At 38.1% G+C, this 26619-nt stretch overlaps 1 protein-coding gene across 3 annotated transcripts in view; it reads left to right on the plus strand.

The window, feature by feature from the left end:
• Positions 1–19467, plus strand: part of AIFM3 (apoptosis inducing factor mitochondria associated 3) — a 667943-nt gene extending 648476 nt beyond the window's left edge. For all 3 annotated transcript variants that reach the window (XM_044068314.1, XM_044068316.1, XM_044068315.1), the window contains one exon: positions 18125–19467. In XM_044068314.1, the coding sequence (XP_043924249.1) occupies positions 18125–18164 (40 nt within the window). In that variant the 3' untranslated portion in view covers positions 18165–19467. The remainder of the gene's footprint in view (positions 1–18124) is intronic.
• The last annotated feature ends 7152 nt before the right edge of the window (positions 19468–26619 follow it).

A 26619-nucleotide genomic window follows, 5' to 3' on the forward strand; every position in this document is an offset into this window, starting at 1 on the left:
CACAACAGGCATACTTATGTGAAAATGCTGCTTCGGTGAAAAGCATTTTAGCGTAAGTATGCCTGCCCATTCGAAAGACCATTTCACTGAGACCAAATTACTAAAGTGGAATTTCTCCCATTGTGCACTTATGCATATAGCGCGGAACGGGAGATTTCCCTTTTCCTCACTGAAGTGCGATCTCGGAGTTGGTATATTTAAGTAGGGGGTGTGGCCTGCGTGGCCCCCCACTGATTTTTTATTTGTTTTTGTTCCCCTGCACAATTTCAAGTTTATATAAAATATGTGCATGTATATATATATATATATATATATATATATATATATATATATGTATATATGCCATCCCATGAAGAAAAGTGGCAAGTAGTATTACTGTTTTAATGCCTTGTATACATTTATGTACATCCACACCTGTAAACACTGTTGATTTATCTAGGCCAATAATCTTTGTGAAATATTTTCTATGTTTATGTTTCCAAGGAATAATTGCTAGTAGAATATTGGTGAATGCACTGTGTATGGAGCTGTTTATATGTTTATTATTGTTGCTGCTAACTTGTGGAACAGAGTTTAACAGTGTGCTTCCCTGTACATCTTATTTATTTATGTATTTATTTATTTGTTTATGTATTCATGTACATATTTAGTTTTTGCTTCCAAGTGGTGGCAGGTCTAACTCCAACTAATACTGTGGCCAGACATCTTGGCTTTTTGTAAATTATGAGGTAATTTGTTAGTTGTTGTAGTATATCTTATTGTGAATCTAATCCTGCCCCCTGAGAGGAATTTCTTTGCAGCTCCATCTCTAAAGGGGAGACATTTTACTTCTAATGTGTAGTCAGTTTAATGTTAGCTAACTGATGTAACTATGATATATTTTGAGTCAGTTGTGTCCATTTGGATTTGTACCGAAGGCAACTAGTATCAGAACATCCATGGCAGATGCTAACTATGCAGCCTGAGCCAAACATCTTGAAGGAATGGCTGGCTCCCTTTTTCTAAATCCTCATCCATCAGTTGTCAGGTATGTCTCATGGAATGCAATGGGTTTATATACTACTTTAAACAAAAGGCATTAAGTAATATGTGACAGAAAGTACATGCTGATACTGTCTTTGTCCAGGAAACTAGGTTTTAGAGAAAATATTTTGATGTGAATACTTTCAAAAGAAATGGAACGGGTGGGGAAAGCCTAACTATCTTACCACAGCATACAAGGGAGTGTCTGTCTTGCTACTTAGTAGATTCATTTGGGCACTAGATTCTTCAGTGCAAACCTCCATAGGGAAGGTGGATATTGGCAAAGGTTCAAACTGCAGGGCGTGCTATTATTTTGGGCTGGTTGCTTTATATTCCTAAAGAGGATAACCACCCAACAACTCATTCATTTGCAGCACCCCTGTTAGAGTGTTGTGGTGTGAGAGGTATTTTACAGGGGGCACTTCAACACATCCCTGAACTCTGTAATGAATAGGGTTTCCCAGAAGTGGAATATAATGCCAAAGGTAATGTAAGGTTTTTAAAACTTTATGAAAGACCTGCAGTTAGTAACCACCTGGAGGTCCTTGCGTTCTACAGAGTGTAATTATATTTACCTGGCACATGTTTCTGTCACTACAAGCAGATAAGATTACATCTTAGTGAGTTCATATAAGTTGAATGGCTTGGTTATGGCAGCCATTGGTAACTCATCTTTATCAGACCATAGCTATGTGCATATTAGCATTCTCATTTGAATGATCTTAGGCCATCTTTATATTAAAGGAATTATATCCATTTACTGAAATCCCAACAAAACAAGACATTCTTAAACAATGCAATAGAGAAATACTGGGAAGTGTGCAGTGGTGGCCAAAATTATTTTCTCAGAAAATAGGAAGGCTTAAAGTTGGTACGAGGATGAGGAAACTGGGAAGAGAGTCCAGCCCAGTGTGAAGGACAGGCTCTGTCTTAGCTCTGTAGGGCTAGCTGTGCTTAGTGCTCTGTTGGAAAGTTACATTCCAGTGATCATTAATTCACAGGTTCACAGGTAAATTTCAGTCTACAAACCTAGCCAAAAAAATATAGTTTCCTCCAGCCTCCAGGAGGGCAAAAAAAGACAGACCAGGGGAGAATTTGAGGCCGCTCATCCAGATATCTAGGTTTACCTTGAAAGTGGCATGAATGCTACTTAGCTTGACATGTAGTATAAGTTTGCTTGAAAGGTAAGGGATACATAATGATATGAATCTATTATATCAATATGTCTTATTTATCTGTTGATGAAGATTTAGTTCTTTTAATCAGGTATTTTGAGGTACCATTCATTCTACAAAGGAATAGGAAGAAAAATTGTGTGGGATCTTTCATGACCCAAAAGGCTATGCACAGATCTTCATGGAGGAGTCTGTAAGAAACTGAATACAGAAAGAAGGTTTCCAATCAATTCTGATAACTAAGAGTTTTGGGGCCACTGTTTTTTAAGTTAAACATTTCTGTGGTCTTTCAAGTTGAATGACATGTTTAGACAAATGCATGCCAAATGGTGTGTCATATTGAGTAATGAGTCTGATGAAATATAAGTAAATGGGAATTAAGACTTGTCTGAATCTAGTTGAGATGCCTTTGAAAATTAGATTAGCCTGAGATAAGGCTTTCCAAAATACTGTGAAGACACAATGGTTAAGTGATAAGGAATTATCAGCAAGTGTACCTAGATCCCTTACATAAGCATAGATAGAACATGCTATTACTTCTTAGAAAAGTGTACCTAGATCCCTTACATAAGCATAGATAGAACATGCTATTACTTCTTAGAAAAGTGTACCTAGATCCCTTACATAAGCATAGATAGAACATGCTATTACTTCTTAGAAAAGTGTACCTAGATCCCTTACATAAGCATAGATAGAACATGCTATTACTTCTTAGAAAAGTGTACCTAGATCCCTTACATAAGCATAGATAGAACATGCTATTACTTCTTAGAAAAGTGTACCTAGATCCCTTACATAAGCATAGATAGAACATGCTATTACGTCTTAGAAAAGTGTACCTAGATCCCTTACATAAGCATAGATAGAACATGCTATTACTTCTTAGAAAAGTGTACCTAGATCCCTTACATAAGCATAGATAGAACATGCTATTACTTCTTAGAAAAGTGTACCTAGATCCCTTACATAAGCATAGATAGAGCATGCTATTACTTCTTAGAAAAGTGTACCTAGATCCCTTACATAAGCATAGATAGAACATGCTATTACTTCTTAGAAAAGTGTACCTAGATCCCTTACATAAGCATAGATAGAACATGCTACTACTTCTTAGAAAAGTGTACCTAGATCCCTTACATAAGCATAGATAGAACATGCTATTACTTCTTAGAAAAGTGTACCGAGATCCCTTACATAAGCATAGATAGAACATGCTATTACTTCTTAGAAAAGTGTACCTAGATCCCTTACATAAGCATAGATAGAACACGCTATTACTTCTTAGAAAAGTGTACCTAGATCCCTTACATAAGCATAGATAGAACACGCTATTACTTCTTCGAAAAGTGTACCTAGATCCCTTACATAAGCATAGATAGAACATGTTATTACTTCTTAGAAAAGTGTACCTAGATCTCTTACATAAGCATAGATAGAACATGCTATTACTTCTTAGAAAAGTGTACCTAGATCCCTTACATAAGCATAGATAGAACATGCTATTACTTCTTAGAAAAGTGTACCTAGATCCCTTTCATAAGCATAGATAGAACATGCTATTACTTCTTAGAAAAGTTTACCTAGATCCCTTACATAAGCATAGATAGAACATGCCATTACTTCTTAGAAAAGTGTACCTAGATCCCTTACAAAAGCATAGATAGAACATGCTATTACTTCTTAGAAAAGTGTACCTAGATCCCTTACATAAGCATAGATAGAACATACTATTACTTCTTAGAAAAGTGTACTAGATCCCTTACATAAGCATAGATAGAACATGCTATTACTTCTTAGAAAAGTGTACCTAGATCCCTTACATAAGCACAGTTAGAACATGCTATTACTTCTTAGAAAAGTGTACCTAGATCCCTTACATAAGCATAGATAGAACATGCTACAACTTCTTAGAAAAGTGTACCTAGATCCCTCACATAAGCATAGATAGAACATGCTATTACTTCTTAGAAAAGTGTACCTAGATCCCTTACATAAGCATAGATAGAACATGTTATTACTTCTTAGAAAAGTGTACCTAGATCCCTTAGATAAGCATAGATAGAACATGCTATTACTTCTTAGAAATGTGTACCTATATCCCTTACATAAGCATAGATAGAACATGCTATTACTTTTTAGAAAAGTGTACCTAGATCCCTACAAACCTAGCCAAAAAAATATAGTTTCCTCCAGCCTCCAGGAGGGCAAAAAAAGACAGACCAGGGGAGAATTTGAGACCCCTCATCCAGATATCTAGGTTTACCTTGAAAGTGGCATGAATGCTACTTAGCTTGACATGTAGTATAAGTTTGCTTGAAAGGTAAGGGATACATAATGATATGAATCTATTATATCAATATGTCTTATTTATCTGTTGATGAAGATTTAGTTCTTTTAATCGGGTATTTTGAGGTACCATTTATTCTACAAAGGAATAGGATGAAAAATTGTGTGGGATCTTTCATGACCCAAAAGGCTATGCACAGATGTTCATGGAGGAGTCTGTAAGAAACTGAATACAGAAAGAAGGTTTCCAATCTGTTCTGATAACTAAGAGTTTTGGGGCCACTGTTTTTTAAGTTAAACATTTCTGTGGTCTTTCAAGTTGAATGACATGTTTAGACAAATACATGCCAAATGGTGTGTCATATTGAGTAATGAGTCTGATGAAATATAAGTAAATGGGAATTAAGACTTGTCTGAATCTAGTTGAGATGCCTTTGAAAATTAGATTAGCCTGAGATAAGGCTTTCCAAAATACTGTGAAGACACGATGGTTAAGTAATAAGGAATTATCAGCAAGTGTACCTAGATCCCTTACATAAGCATAGATAGAACATGCTATTACTTCTTAGAAAAGTGTACCTAGATCCCTTACATAAGCATAGATAGAACATGCTATTACTTCTTAGAAAAGTGTACCTAGATCCCTTACATAAGCATAGATAGAACATGCTATTACTTCTTAGAAAAGTGTACCTAGATCCCTTACATAAGCATAGATAGAACATGCTATTACTTCTTAGAAAAGTGTACCTAGATCCCTTACATAAGAATAGATAGAACATGCTATTACTTCTTAGAAAAGTGTACCTAGATCCCTTACATAAGCATAGATAGAACATGCTATTACTTCTTAGAAAAGGTACCTAGATCCCTTACATAGGCATAGATAGAACATGCTATTACTTCTTAGAAAAGTGTACCTAGATCCCTTACATAAGCATAGATAGAACATGCTACTACTTCTTAGAAAAGTGTACCTAGATCCCTTACATAAGCATAGATAGAACATGCTATTACTTATTAGAAAAGTGTACCTAGATCCCTTACATAAGCATAGATAGAACATGCTATTACTTCTTAGAAAAGTGTACCTAGATCCCTTACATAAGCATAGATAGAACACGCTATTACTTCTTAGAAAAGTGTACCTAGATCCCTTACATAAGCATAGATAGAACACGCTATTACTTCTTAGAAAAGTGTACCTAGATCCCTTACATAAGCATAGATAGAACATGTTATTACTTCCTAGAAAAGTGTACGTAGATCCCCTACATAAGCATAGATAGAACATGCTATTGCTTCTTAGAAAAGTGTACCTAGATCCCTTACATAAGCATAGATAGAACATGCTATTACTTCATAGAAAAGTGTACCTAGATCCCTTTCATAAGCATAGATAGAACATGCTATTACTTCTTAGAAAAGTTTACCTAGATCCCTTACATAAGCATAGATAGAACATGCCATTACTTCTTAGAAACGTGTACCTAGATCCCTTACACAAGCATAGATAGAACATGCTATTACTTCTTAGAAAAGTATACCTAGATCCCTTACATAAGCATAGATAGAACATACTATTACTTCTTAGAAAAGTGTACCTAGATCCCTTACATAAGCATAGATAGAACATGCTATTCCTTCTTAGAAAAGTGTACCTAGATCCCTTACATAAGCACAGTTAGAACATGCTATTACTTCTTAGAAAAGTGTACCTAGATCCCTTACATAAGCATAGATAGAACATGCTATAACTTCTTAGAAAAGTGTACCTAGATCCCTTACATAAGCATAGATAGAACATGCTATTACTTCTTAGAAAAGTGTACCTAGATCCCTTACATAAGCATAGATAGAACATGCTATTACTTCTTAGAAAAGTGTACCTAGATCCCTTACATAAGCATAGATAGAACATGCTATTACTTCTTAGAAAAGTGTACCTAGATCCCTTACATAAGCATAGATAGAACATGCTATTACTTCTTAGAAAAGTGTACCTAGATCCCTTACATAAGCATAGATAGAACATGCTATTACGTCTTAGAAAAGTGTACCTAGATCCCTTACATAAGCATAGATAGAACATGCTATTACTTCTTAGAAAAGTGTACCTAGATCCCTTACATAAGCATAGATAGAACATGCTATTACTTCTTAGAAAAGTGTACCTAGATCCCTTACATAAGCATAGATAGAGCATGCTATTACTTCTTAGAAAAGTGTACCTAGATCCCTTACATAAGCATAGATAGAACATGCTATTACTTCTTAGAAAAGTGTACCTAGATCCCTTACATAAGCATAGATAGAACATGCTACTACTTCTTAGAAAAGTGTACCTAGATCCCTTACATAAGCATAGATAGAACATGCTATTACTTCTTAGAAAAGTGTACCGAGATCCCTTACATAAGCATAGATAGAACATGCTATTACTTCTTAGAAAAGTGTACCTAGATCCCTTACATAAGCATAGATAGAACACGCTATTACTTCTTAGAAAAGTGTACCTAGATCCCTTACATAAGCATAGATAGAACACGCTATTACTTCTTGAAAAGTGTACCTAGATCCCTTACATAAGCATAGATAGAACATGTTATTACTTCTTAGAAAAGTGTACCTAGATCTCTTACATAAGCATAGATAGAACATGCTATTACTTCTTAGAAAAGTGTACCTAGATCCCTTACATAAGCATAGATAGAACATGCTATTACTTCTTAGAAAAGTGTACCTAGATCCCTTTCATAAGCATAGATAGAACATGCTATTACTTCTTAGAAAAGTTTACCTAGATCCCTTACATAAGCATAGATAGAACATGCCATTACTTCTTAGAAAAGTGTACCTAGATCCCTTACAAAAGCATAGATAGAACATGCTATTACTTCTTAGAAAAGTGTACCTAGATCCCTTACATAAGCATAGATAGAACATACTATTACTTCTTAGAAAAGTGTACTAGATCCCTTACATAAGCATAGATAGAACATGCTATTACTTCTTAGAAAAGTGTACCTAGATCCCTTACATAAGCACAGTTAGAACATGCTATTACTTCTTAGAAAAGTGTACCTAGATCCCTTACATAAGCATAGATAGAACATGCTACAACTTCTTAGAAAAGTGTACCTAGATCCCTCACATAAGCATAGATAGAACATGCTATTACTTCTTAGAAAAGTGTACCTAGATCCCTTACATAAGCATAGATAGAACATGTTATTACTTCTTAGAAAAGTGTACCTAGATCCCTTAGATAAGCATAGATAGAACATGCTATTACTTCTTAGAAATGTGTACCTATATCCCTTACATAAGCATAGATAGAACATGCTATTACTTTTTAGAAAAGTGTACCTAGATCCCTACAAACCTAGCCAAAAAAAATATAGTTTCCTCCAGCCTCCAGGAGGGCAAAAAAAGACAGACCAGGGGAGAATTTGAGGCCCCTCATCCAGATATCTAGGTTTACCTTGAAAGTGGCATGAATGCTACTTAGCTTGACATGTAGTATAAGTTTGCTTGAAAGGTAAGGGATACATAATGATATGAATCTATTATATCAATATGTCTTATTTATCTGTTGATGAAGATTTAGTTCTTTTAATCGGGTATTTTGAGGTACCATTTATTCTACAAAGGAATAGGATGAAAAATTGTGTGGGATCTTTCATGACCCAAAAGGCTATGCACAGATGTTCATGGAGGAGTCTGTAAGAAACTGAATACAGAAAGAAGGTTTCCAATCTGTTCTGATAACTAAGAGTTTTGGGGCCACTGTTTTTTAAGTTAAACATTTCTGTGGTCTTTCAAGTTGAATGACATGTTTAGACAAATACATGCCAAATGGTGTGTCATATTGAGTAATGAGTCTGATGAAATATAAGTAAATGGGAATTAAGACTTGTCTGAATCTAGTTGAGATGCCTTTGAAAATTAGATTAGCCTGAGATAAGGCTTTCCAAAATACTGTGAAGACACGATGGTTAAGTAATAAGGAATTATCAGCAAGTGTACCTAGATCCCTTACATAAGCATAGATAGAACATGCTATTACTTCTTAGAAAAGTGTACCTAGATCCCTTACATAAGCATAGATAGAACATGCTATTACTTCTTAGAAAAGTGTACCTAGATCCCTTACATAAGCATAGATAGAACATGCTATTACTTCTTAGAAAAGTGTACCTAGATCCCTTACATAAGCATAGATAGAACATGCTATTACTTCTTAGAAAAGTGTACCTAGATCCCTTACATAAGCATAGATAGAACATGCTATTACTTCTTAGAAAAGTGTACCTAGATCCCTTACATAAGCATAGATAGAACATGCTATTACTTCTTAGAAAAGGTACCTAGATCCCTTACATAGGCATAGATAGAACATGCTATTACTTCTTAGAAAAGTGTACCTAGATCCCTTACATAAGCATAGATAGAACATGCTACTACTTCTTAGAAAAGTGTACCTAGATCCCTTACATAAGCATAGATAGAACATGCTATTACTTATTAGAAAAGTGTACCTAGATCCCTTACATAAGCATAGATAGAACATGCTATTACTTCTTAGAAAAGCGTACCTAGATCCCTTACATAAGCATAGATAGAACACGCTATTACTTCTTAGAAAAGTGTACCTAGATCCCTTACATAAGCATAGATAGAACACGCTATTACTTCTTAGAAAAGTGTACCTAGATCCCTTACATAAGCATAGATAGAACATGTTATTACTTCCTAGAAAAGTGTACGTAGATCCCTTACATAAGCATAGATAGAACATGCTATTGCTTCTTAGAAAAGTGTACCTAGATCCCTTACATAAGCATAGATAGAACATGCTATTACTTCATAGAAAAGTGTACCTAGATCCCTTTCATAAGCATAGATAGAACATGCTATTACTTCTTAGAAAAGTTTACCTAGATCCCTTACATAAGCATAGATAGAACATGCCATTACTTCTTAGAAACGTGTACCTAGATCCCTTACACAAGCATAGATAGAACATGCTATTACTTCTTAGAAAAGTATACCTAGATCCCTTACATAAGCATAGATAGAACATACTATTACTTCTTAGAAAAGTGTACCTAGATCCCTTACATAAGCATAGATAGAACATGCTATTCCTTCTTAGAAAAGTGTACCTAGATCCCTTACATAAGCACAGTTAGAACATGCTATTACTTCTTAGAAAAGTGTACCTAGATCCCTTACATAAGCATAGATAGAACATGCTATAACTTCTTAGAAAAGTGTACCTAGATCCCTTACATAAGCATAGATAGAACATGCTATTACTTCTTAGAAAAGTGTACCTAGATCCCTTACATAAGCATAGATAGAACATGCTATTACTTCTTAGAAAAGTGTACCTAGATCCCTTACATAAGCATAGATAGAACATGCTATTACTTCTTAGAAAAGTGTACCTATATCCCTTACATAAGCATAGATAGAACATGCTATTACTTAGAAAAGTGTACCTAGATCCCTTACATAAGCATAGATAGAACATGCTATTACTTCTTAGAAAAGTGTACCTAGATCCCTTACATAAGCATAGGTAGAAATGCTATTACTTCTTAGAAAAGTGTACCTATATCCCCTACATAAGCATAGATAGAACATGCTATTACTTCTTAGAAAAGTGTACCTAGATCCCTTAAATAAGCATAGCTAGAACATGCTATTACTTCTTAGAAAAGTGTACATAGATCCCTTACATAAGCATAGATAGAACATGCTATTACTTCTTAGAAAAGTGTACCTAGATCCCTTACATAAGCATAGATAGAACATGCTATTACTTCTTAGAAAAGTGTACCTAGATCCCTTACATAAGCATAGATAGAACATGCTATTACTTAGAAAAGTGTAGCTAGATCCCTTACATAAGCATAGTTAGAACATGCTATTACTTCTTAGAAAAGTGTAGCTAGATCCCTTACGTAAGCATAGATAGAACATGCTATTACTTCTTAGAAAAGTGTACCTAGATCCCTTACATAAGCATAGATAGAACATGCTATTACTTCTTAGAAAAGTGTACCTAGATCCCTTACATAAGCATAGATAGAACATGCTATTACTTCTTAGAAAAGTGTACCTAGATCCCTTACATAAGCATAGATAGAACATGCTATTACTTCTTAGGAAAGTGTACCTAGATCCCTTACATAAGCATAAATAGAACATGCTATTACTTCTTAGAAAAGTGTACCTAGATCCCTTACATAAGCATAGGTAGAACATGCTATTACTTCTTAGAAAAGTGTACCTAGATCCCTTACATAAGCATAGATAGAACATGCTATTACTTCTTAGAAAAGTGTACCTAGATCCCTTACATAAGCATATATAGAACATGCTATTACTTCTTAGAAAAGTGTACCTAGATCCCTTACATAGGCATAGACAGAACATGCTATTACTTCTTAGAAAAGTGTACCTAGATCCCTTACATAAGCATAGATAGAACATGCTATTATGTCTTAGAAAAGTGTACCTAGATCCCTTACATAAGCATAGCTAGAACATGCTATTACTTCTTAGATAAGTGTAGCTAGATCCCTTACATAAGCATAGCTAGAACATGCTATTACTTCTTAGAAAAGTGTAGCTAGATCCCTTACATAAGCATAGATAGAACATGCTATTACTTCTTAGAAAAGTGTACCTAGATCCCTTACATAAGCATAGTTAGAACATGCTATTACTTCTTCGAAAAGTGTACCTAGATCCCTTATATAAGCATAGATAGAACATGCTATTACTTCTTAGAAAAGTGTACCTAGATCCCTTACATAAGGATAGATAGAACATGCTATTACTTCTTGGAAAAGTGTACCTAGATCCCTTACATAAGCATAGATAGAACATGCTATTTCTTCTTAAAAAAGTGTACCTAGATCCCTTACATAAGCATAGATAGAACATGCTATTACTTCTTAGAAAAGTTTACCTAGATCCCTTACATAAGCATAGATAGAACATGCTATTATGTCTTAGAAAAGTGTACCTAGATCCCTTACATAAGCATAGCTAGAACATGCTATTACTTCTTAGAAAAGTGTAGCTAGATCCCTTACATAAGCATAGATAGAACATGCTATTACTTCTTAGAAAAGTGTAGCTAGATCCCTTACATAAGCATAGATAGAACATGCTATTACTTCTTAGAAAAGTGTACCTAGATCCCTTACATAAGCATAGTTAGAACATGCTATTACTTCTTCGAAAAGTGTACCTAGATCCCTTATATAAGCATAGATAGAACATGCTATTACTTCTTAGAAAAGTGTACCTAGATCCCTTACATAAGGATAGATAGAACATGCTATTACTTCTTGGAAAAGTGTACCTAGATCCCTTACATAAGCATAGATAGAACATGCTATTACTTCTTAGAAAAGTGTACCTAGATCCCTTACATAAGCATAGATAGAACATGCTATTACTTCTTAGAAAAGTGTACCTAGATCCCTTACATAAGCATAGATAGAACATGCTATTACTTCTTAGAAAAGTGTACCTAGAGCCCTTATATAAGCATAGATAGAACATACTATTACTTCTTAGAAAAGTGTACCATAGATCCCTTACATAAGCATATATAGAACATGCTATTACTTCTTAGAAAAGTGTACCTAGATCCCTTACATAAGCATAGATAGAACATGCTATTACTTCTTAGAAAAGTGTACCTAGATCCCTTGCATAAGCATAGATAGAACATGCTATTACTTCTTAGAAAAGTGTACCTAGATCCCTTACATAAGCATAGATAGAACATGCTATTACTTCTTAGAAAAGTGTACTTAGATCCCTTACATAAGCATAGATAGAACATGCTATTACTTCTTAGAAAAGTGTACCTAGATCCCTTACATAAGCATAGATAGAACATGCTATTACTTCTTAGAAAAGTGTACCTAGATCCCTTACATAAACATAGATAGAACATGCTATTACTTCTTAGAAAACTGTACCTAGATCCCTTACATAAGCAGAGATAGAACATACTATTACTTCTTAGAAAAGAGCATTTTTGGTTCAAATGTTTGCTTCTCATTTCACAATAACACCCAGGTAATATGATTCTGATACATACTGAGTTTGTTAGTTTGAAGAAATGCAAACATGATAGATATTACCACACTTTTCAGCCATCTAACCTGGATCAGAACACCAAAGGTGGAGGTGTGTCCATGTTTATTAAGGATATCCACACCTCCAGGCTAGTTGTGCAGCATAATGTATGTGAGGTTATCCAAGTGCAACTAACTCTGGGCAAAACTGCAATCCAAATTGTAGCTTGCTACAGATCCCCCACCATGCCCCAGGATTCCCACTCCTCTTTTCTTGATATACTGGAAAATATTATGGTTCAACCAAACTCCCTAATAATGGGCAATTTCAACTAGCCCACTATTAACTGGGAAAACTACTCATGTACCAACTCCTTTGTTCAACACTTTCAGGAATTCATAAATTCCAATGCCCCTGATCAACTTATTCACACCCCCACCAGGGGCAATAATATCGTAGACCTAGTCATTACCAACATGAGTGACCAGTGTTCCTGAAGTCAACTCCTCATTGGTCAGATCCGACCATAAGCTAATCACCTTAGATATCCGCATCCCTCCCCCACCCACCATTCAGGAAACCACGGTAAAAAATTTTTCCAAAGCCAACTTCATGCTTCTTAATTCAGAAGTGGCAAACTTCATGACACCCATGCAGATGGACAATACAGTTACGACTCCTAGACAAATGCACTCTGTAAGCACTTACATGAGTGCGTGGATCGTGCTATCCCAAACAGAACCAAGATGCTATCCTCCAAAAAAAGGAAGCCAATCTGGTGATCCCCTGCCATAAACAAACTCTACAAAGGAAGGAAGAAACTGTGGCAAAAGAGTAAAATCCCATGAGTGGAGGAGCTCCCTGGTCAGCCTCAGTAAGAAGCTGAGATCCCTTATAGGATCCTCCAAAGCTAACTATGAAAACAAAATTGCAACTGATTCTAAGGGCAACCACAAAGCATTCTATAGCTATGTCAAGAATCTCAATGGCAACACCCAAATCTGCTCTGAGTTTTACAGCACAATGGCATGAAAATTACAAAACCAACTGATATTGCCATCATCCTGGCAGATAGGTTCAGTGCTAACTTTACCCCCCTCACTCCCTAAAGGGCCCATATCTATACAGGAAGAATGCAGAGTCCCTGTAATCACATCTATGCAGGTAAAATCTGCACTCTCTAAAACCAAAAACACAGCATTCATGGGACCGGACAACATCCCAGGCTGCGTTTTACATGAACTTCAGAATGAACTGGCTCCCCACCTAAGCACCATGTGCAGTCATAGTCTCACATCAGTCTTTGTGCCCACAGAATGGTGCACAGCAACAGTTATCCCACTCCACAAACGGGGAGCCACCACTGATCCTGGGAACTATCGCCATATTAGCCTAACGAGCCTGGTCTGCGACTGCAAGGCCATGGAACGTATCATCATGGAACTCATAAACAAAGACATTGGTAACCTCCAAAGTCTGGATGCCACCCAGTTTGGGTTTGTGAAAGGCAGATCATGCCTTCCGAACCTGATCGACTTTTTTGAGGCCCTCACCAAAGCCGTAGACAAGGGTAAGGTGGTTCACACAGCCTATCTTGACCTCGCCAAAGCTTTTGACACCATCCCCCATTCTGGAATTATAGCTAAACTCACTAAACTGGGTATAGATCCCTACATCACTAGATGGGTTGTCAACTGGCTCACTGACAAAACCACACTGTAAAAGTTGCAGACTCCAAATCTGACTTCAAATCAGTAACAAGTGGAGTACCACAGGGTTCAGTCCTGGGACCTCTCCTGTTTGGTATCTACTTCTCTGAAGTACAGGCTAACACAGAAGGCCTCTGGCTAATGAAGTTTGCAGATGACTGCAAACTAGGAGCCATAGTTGAGTCCCTAAATGATGTGGACATCCTACAGAAGGGCCTCACTGAGACAGATGCCTGGGGTCAGAGGCATGGCCTCAAGCTCATTGCCAAAAAGTGCATTGTCATTCCCTTTGGTATAAACTCTGTACCCATAAACTACCACATAAACGGCAGTCTACTTAATGCCGAATGTGTGATAAGAGACATTGGGACCCAGGTGGACGGTAGTCTCTCCTTTGATAATCACATTTCCACAGTAGTCAGGAAGACCTTCTATGTGGCACACCTCATCACAAAAGGGTTCTCATCCAGGAAAAAATGAGGTCATTGTTCCCCTCTACTCGGCACTCATTAGACCCATTATAGAGTACAACGCCCCTTTTGGAATGTACCTCACAAGACATCTGCAGCAGCTGGAAAGGCCACAGAAGTACCTCACAAAGAGGATTACTGGCCTCAAACAGATGGCCTACACTGATCGTCTCAAAAAACTCCAGCTTTACTCTGTAGCATATCACCTACTCCAAGGAGATCTCTGCCTAACATATAAAGCTATGTTAAACCCAGAGCTGTTGGACATGCTACACCTAAAGAAATCCCAATCCCTCTGAGCTCCATGCTCTAGGGACCTAAACCTTGTCACCACAATAAACAGGACAAGCTGGAGGGATAGATTCCTGTCCCAGAGACTTCCTATACTCTGGAACAAGCTACCCATCTATGTCAAGCAAAGTTCCTCATTAGCACTCTTCAAGAAAAATCTTGATGAGAGGATGGGAAATAGGAAATGCACCCCAGGGATCACTTCTGTGGCTCTGCTCGACAGGGGCACAGGAAATTAACTTTCTTGGATGGCGTAAGCCAGGGTACCTTGTTGACCAGGCTTACTTAGGCCCTTGGGCCGATAGCCTAGTACCTACCTATGAACCTATTATCTTTGAGAAATGAATGGCAACAAACACTCATCCAAAGGGCTACATAAGACTACCAGTGACACCTAACAATAAAGGGCTGTTCCCTTTAATGGTATAAAATATTATAGCCAAATTTGCAGAGTAATGTATTAACCCTCAAATTCAAATGCAATTAGCTGGTTGTTCCAGCTTTAAGATACACTGCGCACAGCGTTATCTTTTTGTAGTGCAGTTTACAGTCCATGAGTCTAAACTGGGGTTGGGGGCAGGTCATAAGTCCATGACAAAAAAAAAAGAAGGCATCTCTAATCAGCATAAATAAATTGGATTTTTACAATTTAGTGAAGCAGTATTTAGACCATTACTGTACTCAGAGTACTGTGCAGAACTTCACCACAGCATCCCTAATGAAAACCAAATGTAATGCAAAATGTTGGACTGTGGCAGCAAAGACACATGAACTAAAGCCGCAGGGGCCCTTCACTGAAAAGTTATACTTTGATCCATTTTGAGATTTTATTGCAAATCATTCAGCTACTTTTGACATAAATGAGAACTATTTCACAATTATCCTGGACGTCAGAAGTTCTATAGCCTCCAAGTGGAAACCAGGCATAGTGCCAGATTATGACAACACAAGCCCTCTATAATGCTAGATGTATTGTTTGAGGGTGTAAATTAGTTCCCTGACCTGAAGGCAGTTCAAACATAAATAAATAAATAAATAAATAAATAAATAAATAAATAAATACAACAGCTGACTCCTCCTTGGGGTCGTAATCTTGTACTTGAAAAGCTTACCATTGCTCCATCTGAGCCAGTTCATGAAGCATAATTATGGCTCATGATGTGGAAGGCTGTCTTCCTAATTGCGCTGACAAAGGGTATCTAAGTTACAAGCCCTTATGATAAGCCAACCCTACCTTATCTTTCACAAGGACAGGGTTTCCTTAAGAACAAATCCAACTTTCATATCTAATGTGGTCACAGAGTTTACTTTGAGTCAGCTCATTAATCCTCTTGTATTTCATCCAGAACCCAAGAATGAGGAAGAAAGAGTTTTGCATACTCTGGATGTGAAAGGACAGCTCAGGTTTTACATGAAAAGGACAGAACCCTTCAACAAAGCCAGGCAATGCTATGTTTCCCATGACAGTAAGAAAAAAAGGACAACCAGTTTCTAAACAGACTAAGTAAAGATGGTTATCACAAGCTGTTTATTTCTGTTATGCTCACCATGACAAAACACTTTCAGGCAGGGTCAATCCTATTCTATTATGTTATTAGCTTCTTCAGTGGATTTTTGGAAAGGGATGGACTCTATAAGTCTTCTAAAGACAGCTACTTAATTTTCAATGCATACATTTACCAAGCATTAGAAAGTGGACTCTTTTTCTAGGTCCAGAGCTGGTTTTGGAAGTACCATTCTTTAGGGTTTGTTGGATTCTTGATTAAGTCCCCTTACCTACTCCAGTTAGCTGTAGTCATCTATCCATTTAGCTTTGGGGACTGCAACAGTGATCGTTTTGTTGAATATAGTTCAATTGTTTTAGTGTGTTCTAATGAAATATGTTGCACTAGCTATTTCTTCCCACCAACCCCCTTGTTTACCTATATTTGTGCTGCCAGGCTGAGGATTCATATGTAAAAGATATAGATAGGTATAGATATGAATAATTTGCAGCTAATTGTTATGGCTTGTAGCTATTATTAGCATAAATGTTTCAGGGCTTTAGCCTCCCTTCTTGAGGCAAGAAATATCTGAAGCTTTTGGCACCTTAACTGCTCCTTTTATATGTTTCTTTTTAAGCCTTCCAGTGGTTATTGTGCATGGAAGCTTCCCTAAATCTTTAAATTATATTATAATACACTGAGAAGTATCCCATTGCACTCAGACACACCCAAAGCAGCCAATGCACATGAGTATTTTACCCCTGTTTAAGAGCAGCATTCTAATAAAGCTAATTTTTGACTCAGGAAAGAATGAGCCAAGCTAGAGCGGAGGAAAAGATCATCTAAGCTGCAGTTTAGGGACAAAGAATACTATGAGGGGGTCTAGCCTGAAAGCCCATTTCTAAAATTTACAAATTATACATCCCCAGTAGTGCTATAAATATTTCCAAATATATTCCCTGTTGTACTTTGCCTAATGGACATATCCAAGCCTTTTCTATAGAAACTGGCTATGTGGCCAGTGCCCTTTCTGGTAGCCCCTTTCTCAAAGCTATCTTGCTGATATAACAATTATCCCCCAAAGAGAACTTTAGTTACCAAAATGTCAGATTACCATCTGACTGATATTATGTTGAATATCTAGTGTTTTTGTTGGTGTGCTACATACCTGCCTGTTTAGTAAATATGAATCCAGAGATTACGGAATCATGGAAAATTGCTTTACATTTTAGATAAATTGTGGATAAAGTGTGCAGTTTATTTAACCTTTACAGAATTTTTCAGCTTTCTGGTAAAAGCCAGCATTGAGTGGGCTGCTTATCTGCAGGAGACAGAAGGCAGTGTTGGGGAAAAATAAATTACCAAAGTCTTAGATTTCATTACTGACCAGTTCATATTTTGGTTCAAGATCTGAAGTCTTCACAATTTTCACGGAGAGTACTGAAAATTTTAGATTAAAGATTCTTTAGGGACTTATCATGCCACATTTGACACAGTAATATACAGTATAATGTTAGAATATTCTGTGATGCCTTTTTAGAAAAAAAAATAATTGTTGTTTTTGTCTGTTACAGAACTGGGGATATCTCTTGGCTAACCGGTAAAGGAGCATAGCCATAGCAGCTTACGCGATGGCCTTCTGAGGATAACTATGAAGTTAGAAGAAATGATGACTTGCATGTCATAAGAAATTCACAAATGATTTCACATAGTGGAGTCACCCTGCATGTTTTGCAAGGGGAAATTGGTGCATTGTAAACACATAAGCAGATGGTTGGACTGTGTTGGGGAATGATGGATGTGAAGAATGGTTGTCAAATAAATGTTATGATGTTTGTACATGGTGACTGCTCTGTGACAGCTGTAAATATAGTTTCAAAAATGCCACTTTGAAAGAAGAATAATGCATATTTGCCTGTTTCTTTGTAAAGAATAAGGGAAGCAGAGGCTGCAAGTGAATGGCACAGTGCACTTTGTAAAGTTCAGCTCAAACAGGAGTGAATGCTAACTATATTTTATTGGTTCATACTTTCCTACTGTTTACTTCTAATGTTAGATCAGTGTTTGAATCATGTACCTCATTAGAAATTTTTTTTTCTTTTTTGATACTTCACATACACCCAACAAAAATGTTAACGTGATCTTTATAGAACTAGTACATACCCAAAGAAGTATCTTGCTGACTGTTATAAGAACAGGGTAAAAAAGATACAATTTTTTTAGACATGTTCTCTTTTATATAAAAAAAATAGTTTGTTCCTTTTGATCTTTAGGATCATTCTAACTCTTAGGTAGAGCTGTTGTAGTAATTGTTCATCTGTGAATAAAGCACGTTGCCAATATTTACTGTGGGCCAAAGGACAGAGACAAACCTATGTGAGTAAGCATGCTGATTATAAGAGACTGAGAACATTCTCTCATATTGAGATGTCTCCTTGTGACCAGTTAAGCACTACATAAAGGGTGATAAAGGATCTGCTTGCAACTTTTACAAGGAATTCAGAGCACTGCTTTTGAGAAGCAAATGACTTTGGATAAATTGTAAAACCTAGATGTATGTCTTTCATCAGAAAGATTCCTCTCAGCAGAGAGTTTAGTACTCAGATGGGAAAGTAACTTTTATTAAACTCAATGTTAAAAACTAGTGCACGTTGTTTGACATGGATTTGTTTCACAAAGGAACACTGGGCTCTGCTTATAATCTGAGAGGAAGTAACCCTGAAATGATCTTATCTAAGACTCTTGGAATTGGAAAATAGGTATTGTAAAAGCATAGATATTGAGCTATACTGGAGTACCAAAGATGGCAATGAGGCCTAGTACAGAAGCACTGCATCATTCAGCCGAATATTATTACTGGGCTTAGAAAATGTGTTTATAAGTGATAACATTGTTTAAAATAAAGAAATGAAAAACATTTAATTTGAGAGTCTCTTTTTTTTAATAATTATCTCCATTTCTGGCATGTGTGTGACATATGGCAAGATGTAATTAGAAAGAAAAACAAGTTACTACTACAGTTTGTTGGTCAGATTACATGCAGAACAGAAGTATGCATTAACCTTCCCTCGAGGGGATTGTCATATAATATTACTGTGCGTAATCAAACATATTCTTGTGTTCTTCAATGTCAGTGACAATGTCCCTTAATTCTGGACTGTCCAGAAAAATTGGAAACCCTCAGAATAATCTTTGGTGAACAGTGTCAGTGGCTCAACATGTAGCAGGGTGCCTTTGGTGTTGGAAAATTGGATGATTGTGGTTCTATTCCCACACAAGACACTTGATATTGACACAGTAGTATACCATCCTTTAAATGAGATGTTAAACTGAGATCTTATCTGCCTGAACTGGTGCTAGCTTATGTGGAAAACATTACATGGAACTTATCTTAAAGAAGAACACGAGAAGTTCCCCAGTGCCCTAGCGAGGTTTCCCATAGTCAGTACAAGTTACCATCTTGTATCTCCCCTGAAAAGAGGATATTGGCCTAGTGGGACTAACCTAGTTAACAAACAGTAAATAAATAAATTAGTAGTTTTGTAGTGGAATTTTTTTCAGATTTAGCAGTTTAGCTAAAATCTCATTCTCAGATATTGTCGACATCAAAAACCTAATTGCTGGACTCCACTGTATTATGCTAGTATACTATAGTTGTGTATTGTTTTAACCAAAATATTTGCTGATACAGAATTCTTCCTGTATGCTGTCTATGATTTAAAAGATTCTTATATTCCTGTACATCCAGATAATTCACACAGTGATAAAAGATATTCACTGAAAAATCACTGAAAATAACAAATCAGTCAGTGAACTGGTTAATGTTCAAGTCAGGTGTCAACATTTCTTTTCTAAATGAAATATTAAGCATCAGTAAAACTGTAATAAAATGTGTTTGTAATGTGAGGTGTAAATGAATTTCTTTTCCCTAGAGGATATTACCAGATTGTTAAAGCTGGGGGCCATTGTGATCCCCATAGTTACTCATATAGATTGCTGATAATGCTTATCAGAAACAAGAAAAAAATATTCATAGGTTCATAGGTTCATACTAGGCTATCTGCCCAAGGGCATTTATAAGCCTAGCCCATAGTTATGTGGCTTTCGCCACCCCTTTAGTTTGAATAAAACTATGCCTATTATTTTGCTGTGCCTCTGTCAAGCAGTGACACTGAATGTGTCTAGAACAACAATGTGACTAGAACAACTTCAGAATTACACAAACCATTACTGACAGTTTAAATTTCAGAACTTGTATCCTGAGGAATAAGTGAGGAGATACACTTAATATGACTAGTAAGTATCATGCTTTGATTGTTAGTCTTGGGTTTCCTGATGTTTTTGAGAAAAACTAGTCAGTGTCCTGATGTTGACAAAAACTAGTCAGTGTCTAATATAAGATGATGATTCCTGGACCAACTTATTCAGTCTGCTGTCAATGTAGACTTCTAGGGGTCAATGGAACCATAATCAAACAAAGCTTGTGTGATAGTCATCGTTGACTATATTATATAAATGTTTATAGCGTTGTGTGTTTCTTAATAATCAAAGTTACCTTTGGATACCAACCAGACTCTTTCAGTTCCATCATTCTGTCCATATATAAAGAAGCTGTCTATAACAGCTATGGCTCCTACTTTATTTGCTTAAAGGAGCTTCTTCGAAGAATGTGCACATAAAGTTCATGATGGGCGGGGGTCTGGCTGACTAAAAATTATGTTATTCTAGATGACAGTAGCTCTGGATGTGTGTACTACTCTTTGTGTTTCATTGACTGTCATATCTTGGGAAAAGATAATCTGTGCTGTCTAAGGTTGCCACCCATCCCGTTGTCAGCGGGACACTCACGGGTTGAGCTGCCTCATCCCGTTGCCCGCTGTGGAAAGTAGTGGGACTTGAAAAGTCCCGCTTTTCAATCGCACTGAATTGCTGTGGAAAAGCCGCAATTACTTCCAGCTTTTCCATGGCAATTCAGTTACGTCACCAATCCAGATCTGCAGGCAGAGCTGCTGCCTGTTAGGTCCGGGTGCTGTAATTCGTGCAGCAATTGGCTGCAATTCATGAAAGGGGTGGGGATTGGGACTGGACAAGCCCTGCAAAGATCGCAGCAAGGAGCTCAAACACAAAACAAACGCGACCTTTTTGATGATAATCATGTCAGGTGGATTTGTACATCGTGCATGAGTAGTCAGTCAACAGGTATTCTTGAGAACGGGGTTATGTGTCCCAAGTGCTGTCTGTCAAGTAAAATACATGTAAATGCTGGTTGTGTTTAAAGAAGGGCTTATGCAAAAGCTACTATTGCCCGAACTAAAAGGTTTGTCTGTATAAAGGGTTCGTAGTCTAAAACTGGGTTACTTAAGGTTGTTCTTACTTGTAATGAGACAATGGCAGTTAACCTGTTCTTCATTCACATCATTGTGTAAAAGGTGAAGTTTAAATGTTAATGTTTCTCTGAACAAAGGTCTAGCAACTTTCTTTCAGGTAATTAGTATGGGGGGGTCTATGGAAAATACCATCAGTTGTTGTAAAATGCATGCTAACTTCACCCTGAAAAGAGGAGTGACTATACAAAAACACTGAACTCATAGCCAACTTGAAATGCTGCCTTCAGTCTCCCATGCTAAGTCAGGCCTTTTGCTAACAACTGACATTGATAATTTCCATTTACTAACAAGAACACTAACACTTTATATTATTTAATATTTATTATTACGTCATTTGCAGGTTTAGATACCTTTTGTCCTAATGAGTCAGAGCACAGATAATAATAACAGCAGTTTGGAAGTTTTTATTTTATTAATTATGTTGCATTTTACTTGCAGTGAAAAAAATGAATGGTCTATAAGTTAGCAGGCTCCAGCAGCCAGCCAGACAGCTAGCCACTCCAGCAGCCAGCCACTCCAGCAGCCATCTGTTGTACCCATAACAGCATCTTCTTCACTGCTCCTGTGGTGATGTCATGGTAGAGGGTGTGGCCAGTGTCATATTGGCCTCACCCCCATGTCCCACTTTGGCCCGCTGAAAAGGTGGCAACCCTGGTGCTGTCTACTGATAGCTTAGTAGCTGAATTTGAAGTAGAAGGTAACTGTAAAAGGTACAGAATCTGTATCATTTAATTTTCTTAGTGGTATGAAGGGAGAGGAATGTCTTTATATTGAATTTAAGGAGACAAGCAGTAGCATAGCTACGGAGGAGCGAGGGGACAACTGACCTAGGTGCAAAGTTTTGGCATCACAATCAGCCAATCACTGATCACTCTTTGATGCATAACAACTTTTAAAAGCTGGTATTGCATTTGCAGTTAAAACTGAGTGCTGTAGAGCTCAGTGTGTGGTCTAAACTGTAGTAACTGCTTGCTACAGTTTAAAAGTAAAAAGGATTTGTTTTTAACTGAAACATGATTGCTGTAGTATTCTCTGCAGGTTATAAACTGAAGCAAACTCCTTGCTACATTTTAAAATAAATAAATATAATTTTCCTTTTTTTTGTTTTACAAAATGAGAGGAAGGAGTGGCCTGATGCAGAAACGGGACCTGATTGGCTGGGGGGAAGAGGGAAGTTACCAGTAGAAAGAGCAGACTTTTTTTTGGTCTTCATTCTAGTGTGTGAGGTGGTGGACTGGGTGCTATGTCTGCAGGAATCTTCAGGAAGCTGGCCTGCAGTTTTGCAGAAATTCTTTTTTTTTTGCACTTGAAGAGCTGAGGAGTGGGGTGCTGGTTCATGATACTGGCACAGGGAGCTGGTTGAGCCAGCTAAGCTTCTAGAAAAAAGTTGAACATAGGTTGTGTCTGTGATCTTATTCTAGATGTTTGCAATGTGAAGCACTTTAAATGTATGTCTCTTTGGAATGAGCACTGAACTTTCATGAAAACTATAATTTCTACCTCCCTACATATTAAGTACCTACAAGTGAAGTGGGACCCAGATTACCTGTGGCTGTGTGTGCCTCCACAACAGCTTTTGCTTAAAAGGAAAGGGGAAAAATAATATAAATACATACGACTCAAAAACTGCATTCCAGTACCTTGTACTGCTTCCTCCCAAAATCAGTTAAAGAAAAAAAGAAGTACCTTTCAAGCTTCTCCAACTTCACACTCTAAAACCAAATTTCTACTGTTATGGTACATTACATTGTCACATTCCTTTACCAGCAGCTTAGCCATGGCTATATGTCTCATCTGCAGATGCTCATGTTTCTGAGTTTATTTTTCCAGGCAACTCCAGTCAGGGCCACAGCTTTGAAGAGATCACCTAATTGGACAGTTTGTTCTTATGTCCTTAAAAGTAGAGTTGAACTGGTCATTATTCATTATTTAATTAATTAATTAATTAATTAACTTATTTATTCATAAACGCATGAAAGGCATGGAAGGTTATGTCTGTTTCAGACATAATGGCTATTCTGGAGAAGAGTAACATTTAGAATGGAGAGTAGCATACCCCACCTAAGTATACTCATACCCTGCTCAACACCCAACTGAATGGACTTTAATACATACACCCCAGCATATATTCACAAGTGTAGTATTCCAAACAAAACATTCCAGTTAATAAAATCAAGTGCCTTTTTAATATCAAGCAAAATTACCCTTGTCCCATTCCATTTCTTCCCATATTAGAATAAAAGACTGCCAGGTCCCATCAATTCATCATTATCCCTTTCAGTGTAGCTTGTCCCTCTTCAATGATATTAAAGAGTATCCTGTACAACGTCTTAGCTAGGACTTTTTCCAGAATTTTCAAATCAACATTGATCAATGAAGTTGGTCAAAAATTACTGACTTGGGGGAAAACTTCTGTAGTTTTGGTAATCCCACTATCACCACTTCATTACTTGTTGGGTTTATATCCCGATACGTGAAAATATTATTATAAATGGTTCTCAGAAGGGGCTGATACTTGTTTCTCAGTCCATTTATAAAATTCTGCCAGGACGCTATTTACCCCTGATACATTATTTAGCTTCAAACTAAATACTGCCTTTCTGGTCTTGTGTTCTAATATTTCCTTATTCAAATCTAATCTTTTTCTGTAAGCCTTTTGGCATAGGCTGCCATGTACTCACATCCCATCTCCCCTCTTGATTACCCTACCAGAATACAGTGGAAGGCCTCCCTGATGTCATAGTTCCCTTTTGTTACTGTTCTCTCATCCTTAACCTGATTAGCTTTAGAAAGTGTCTGTGTCTTAAATGCCCATGCAGTGGCTGCTTGGGATTTCCTTCTCATTTGGGCCACCAGTAATCTCCCTTTTCATTCATTCTGCATCTGCCTTTGATGCCTGTAGAAAATGTGGATGTTAAGTTGTCAATCTCGCCTTCATTCTTGCTGGATGGGTTCGGAGCCGATCCTCGGCTCCACTGCTTTAGCTCGAGAACTCCTTTTACCAGCTCGAGGCAACCCTATATCCCATGATGCAAGGCGGAACTACCTCAGATCTCATTTGCCGCTTAGCGAAAGAGGTCTCCTTTGCCAGCTGAGGTAAGTTTTTTCTTAGTGAAATAAAAAGTGTAGTTAGGGGTTTATTTTTTCCCTGTTAGTGTTAGTTTAGTCTGTACTTAGTTACAGCCCACCCTATTCCCTTCCTTTTCAAACTTTTTGTAATTTTTAATCTAAAGTTGTTTAGTCAGGCCTAGTCCCCCATTGGTTATTCCCTTCCTGTGTGTCTGTGTAAGGGATTAATTTGTGTGTTTGTTGGGATTGTTTGTGTTTCTTCCTTTAGGATGTCAAAAGAAGGCAAGGTCTCAGGCTTCAAGAAGTGTGACCAGTGCTGTCAGAAAATGTCTCTGACAGACGGTCACACTTCTTGTGTTTATTGCCTGGGGCCTTTGCACCTGCAGGACTCCTGTGCATTGTGTCATGCTTTTAGCCAGAGAGTCCTGCAGGAAAGGAGGAATAAGCTCATCCTCCGAGGCTTACTTAAGCCAGAAGGTTCTCCTCCTAAATCAGGGTCAGGAAAACCTCATAAGCCACCGAAGGCTCAGGCTACAGTGTCCAAGCCTCCTCCGGTGGCTCCGGCTCAGTCGGAGCCGACATCGGCTCCGGCTGGAGTCGATACATCTTCGGTTCAAGTAGTGGGTTCGGTGCCGGCCGGCTCCGATACCCTGACTACTGTGGCCTTGTCGGCTCCGGCTGGAGCCGACACTTTATCCAGCATCGGAGCCGAGATATCCTCGGCTCCATCTGGAGTTCAAGGGACTTCGGCTCCGATGGTTTCGACCCGTAAGAGATCTCGGTCCCCTTCGATACTGAGTATCCACTCGGCTCCGGGATCTCCTCTTTTGTCGGAGCAGAGCCATCGGAGCCGATCTTCGAGATCTTCCAGGCTGTCTGACCACGATTTGGAGAGGGTGGTAAGCAGGCTGTTGAAGTCTCAGGCACTGGCCCAAATGCTCCATAGCCCGTCTCAACAGACTTCGGCTATAGCCCCAATCCTTGAACTTCCTCCTCTGACTCCACACCAGAGTTCGGAGCCGGAGCTTCTCGGGACAGTGACTGTTTCGATACCGGAGCCGATACATCCTTCGGCTCCGTCGTCCTCGGCTCCGATCTCCTCCTTGAGACCTTCCTTGGAGGGATCTGGCCGTCGGGTTTCCACTGTCGGCTCCGAGGGGGCTAGTGGCATCGGACCCTTGTCCGACCCCGCTCTCCCTCTCGGGGCTGCTTCGGCGCCGACATCTGCCTCGGAGCCTTCTCTCTCTTTGGAGCCGACCATTCCTGTCTCTTCGGAGCGGGGATGTTCCGGCCTCCCGGAGAGAGGAGCCTTTGAGGTGATGAGGAGTGTCCTGGCCTCTGAGCCTGGTCAACGGTCCATCCCTCTAGCTCCTCCCTCATCAGTGCCTGCAGATGCCTCTTGCCAGCCTCTTGCTCACAGGCCCAGGGATCCATCGCCCCAGGTTTCCCCACTGGGAATTTCCTCCTCTTCCAAGGTTTCTCCTGATCCTGCAGGGGAACCCCCTCGGAAGAGGACGTGTAAGAGGAAACACACAGACTCCCCTGAGTCTACTACATCTGATACCAACTTAGATGAGTCGGAGGGTTCCCCACGGTCCCCCTCTGAGGATGTC

Source organism: Protopterus annectens, chromosome 4.part0 (assembly GCF_019279795.1).
Source record: "Protopterus annectens isolate FY-2018-M chromosome 4.part0, PAN1.0, whole genome shotgun sequence".
Lineage (NCBI taxonomy): Eukaryota > Metazoa > Chordata > Ceratodontiformes > Protopteridae > Protopterus > Protopterus annectens.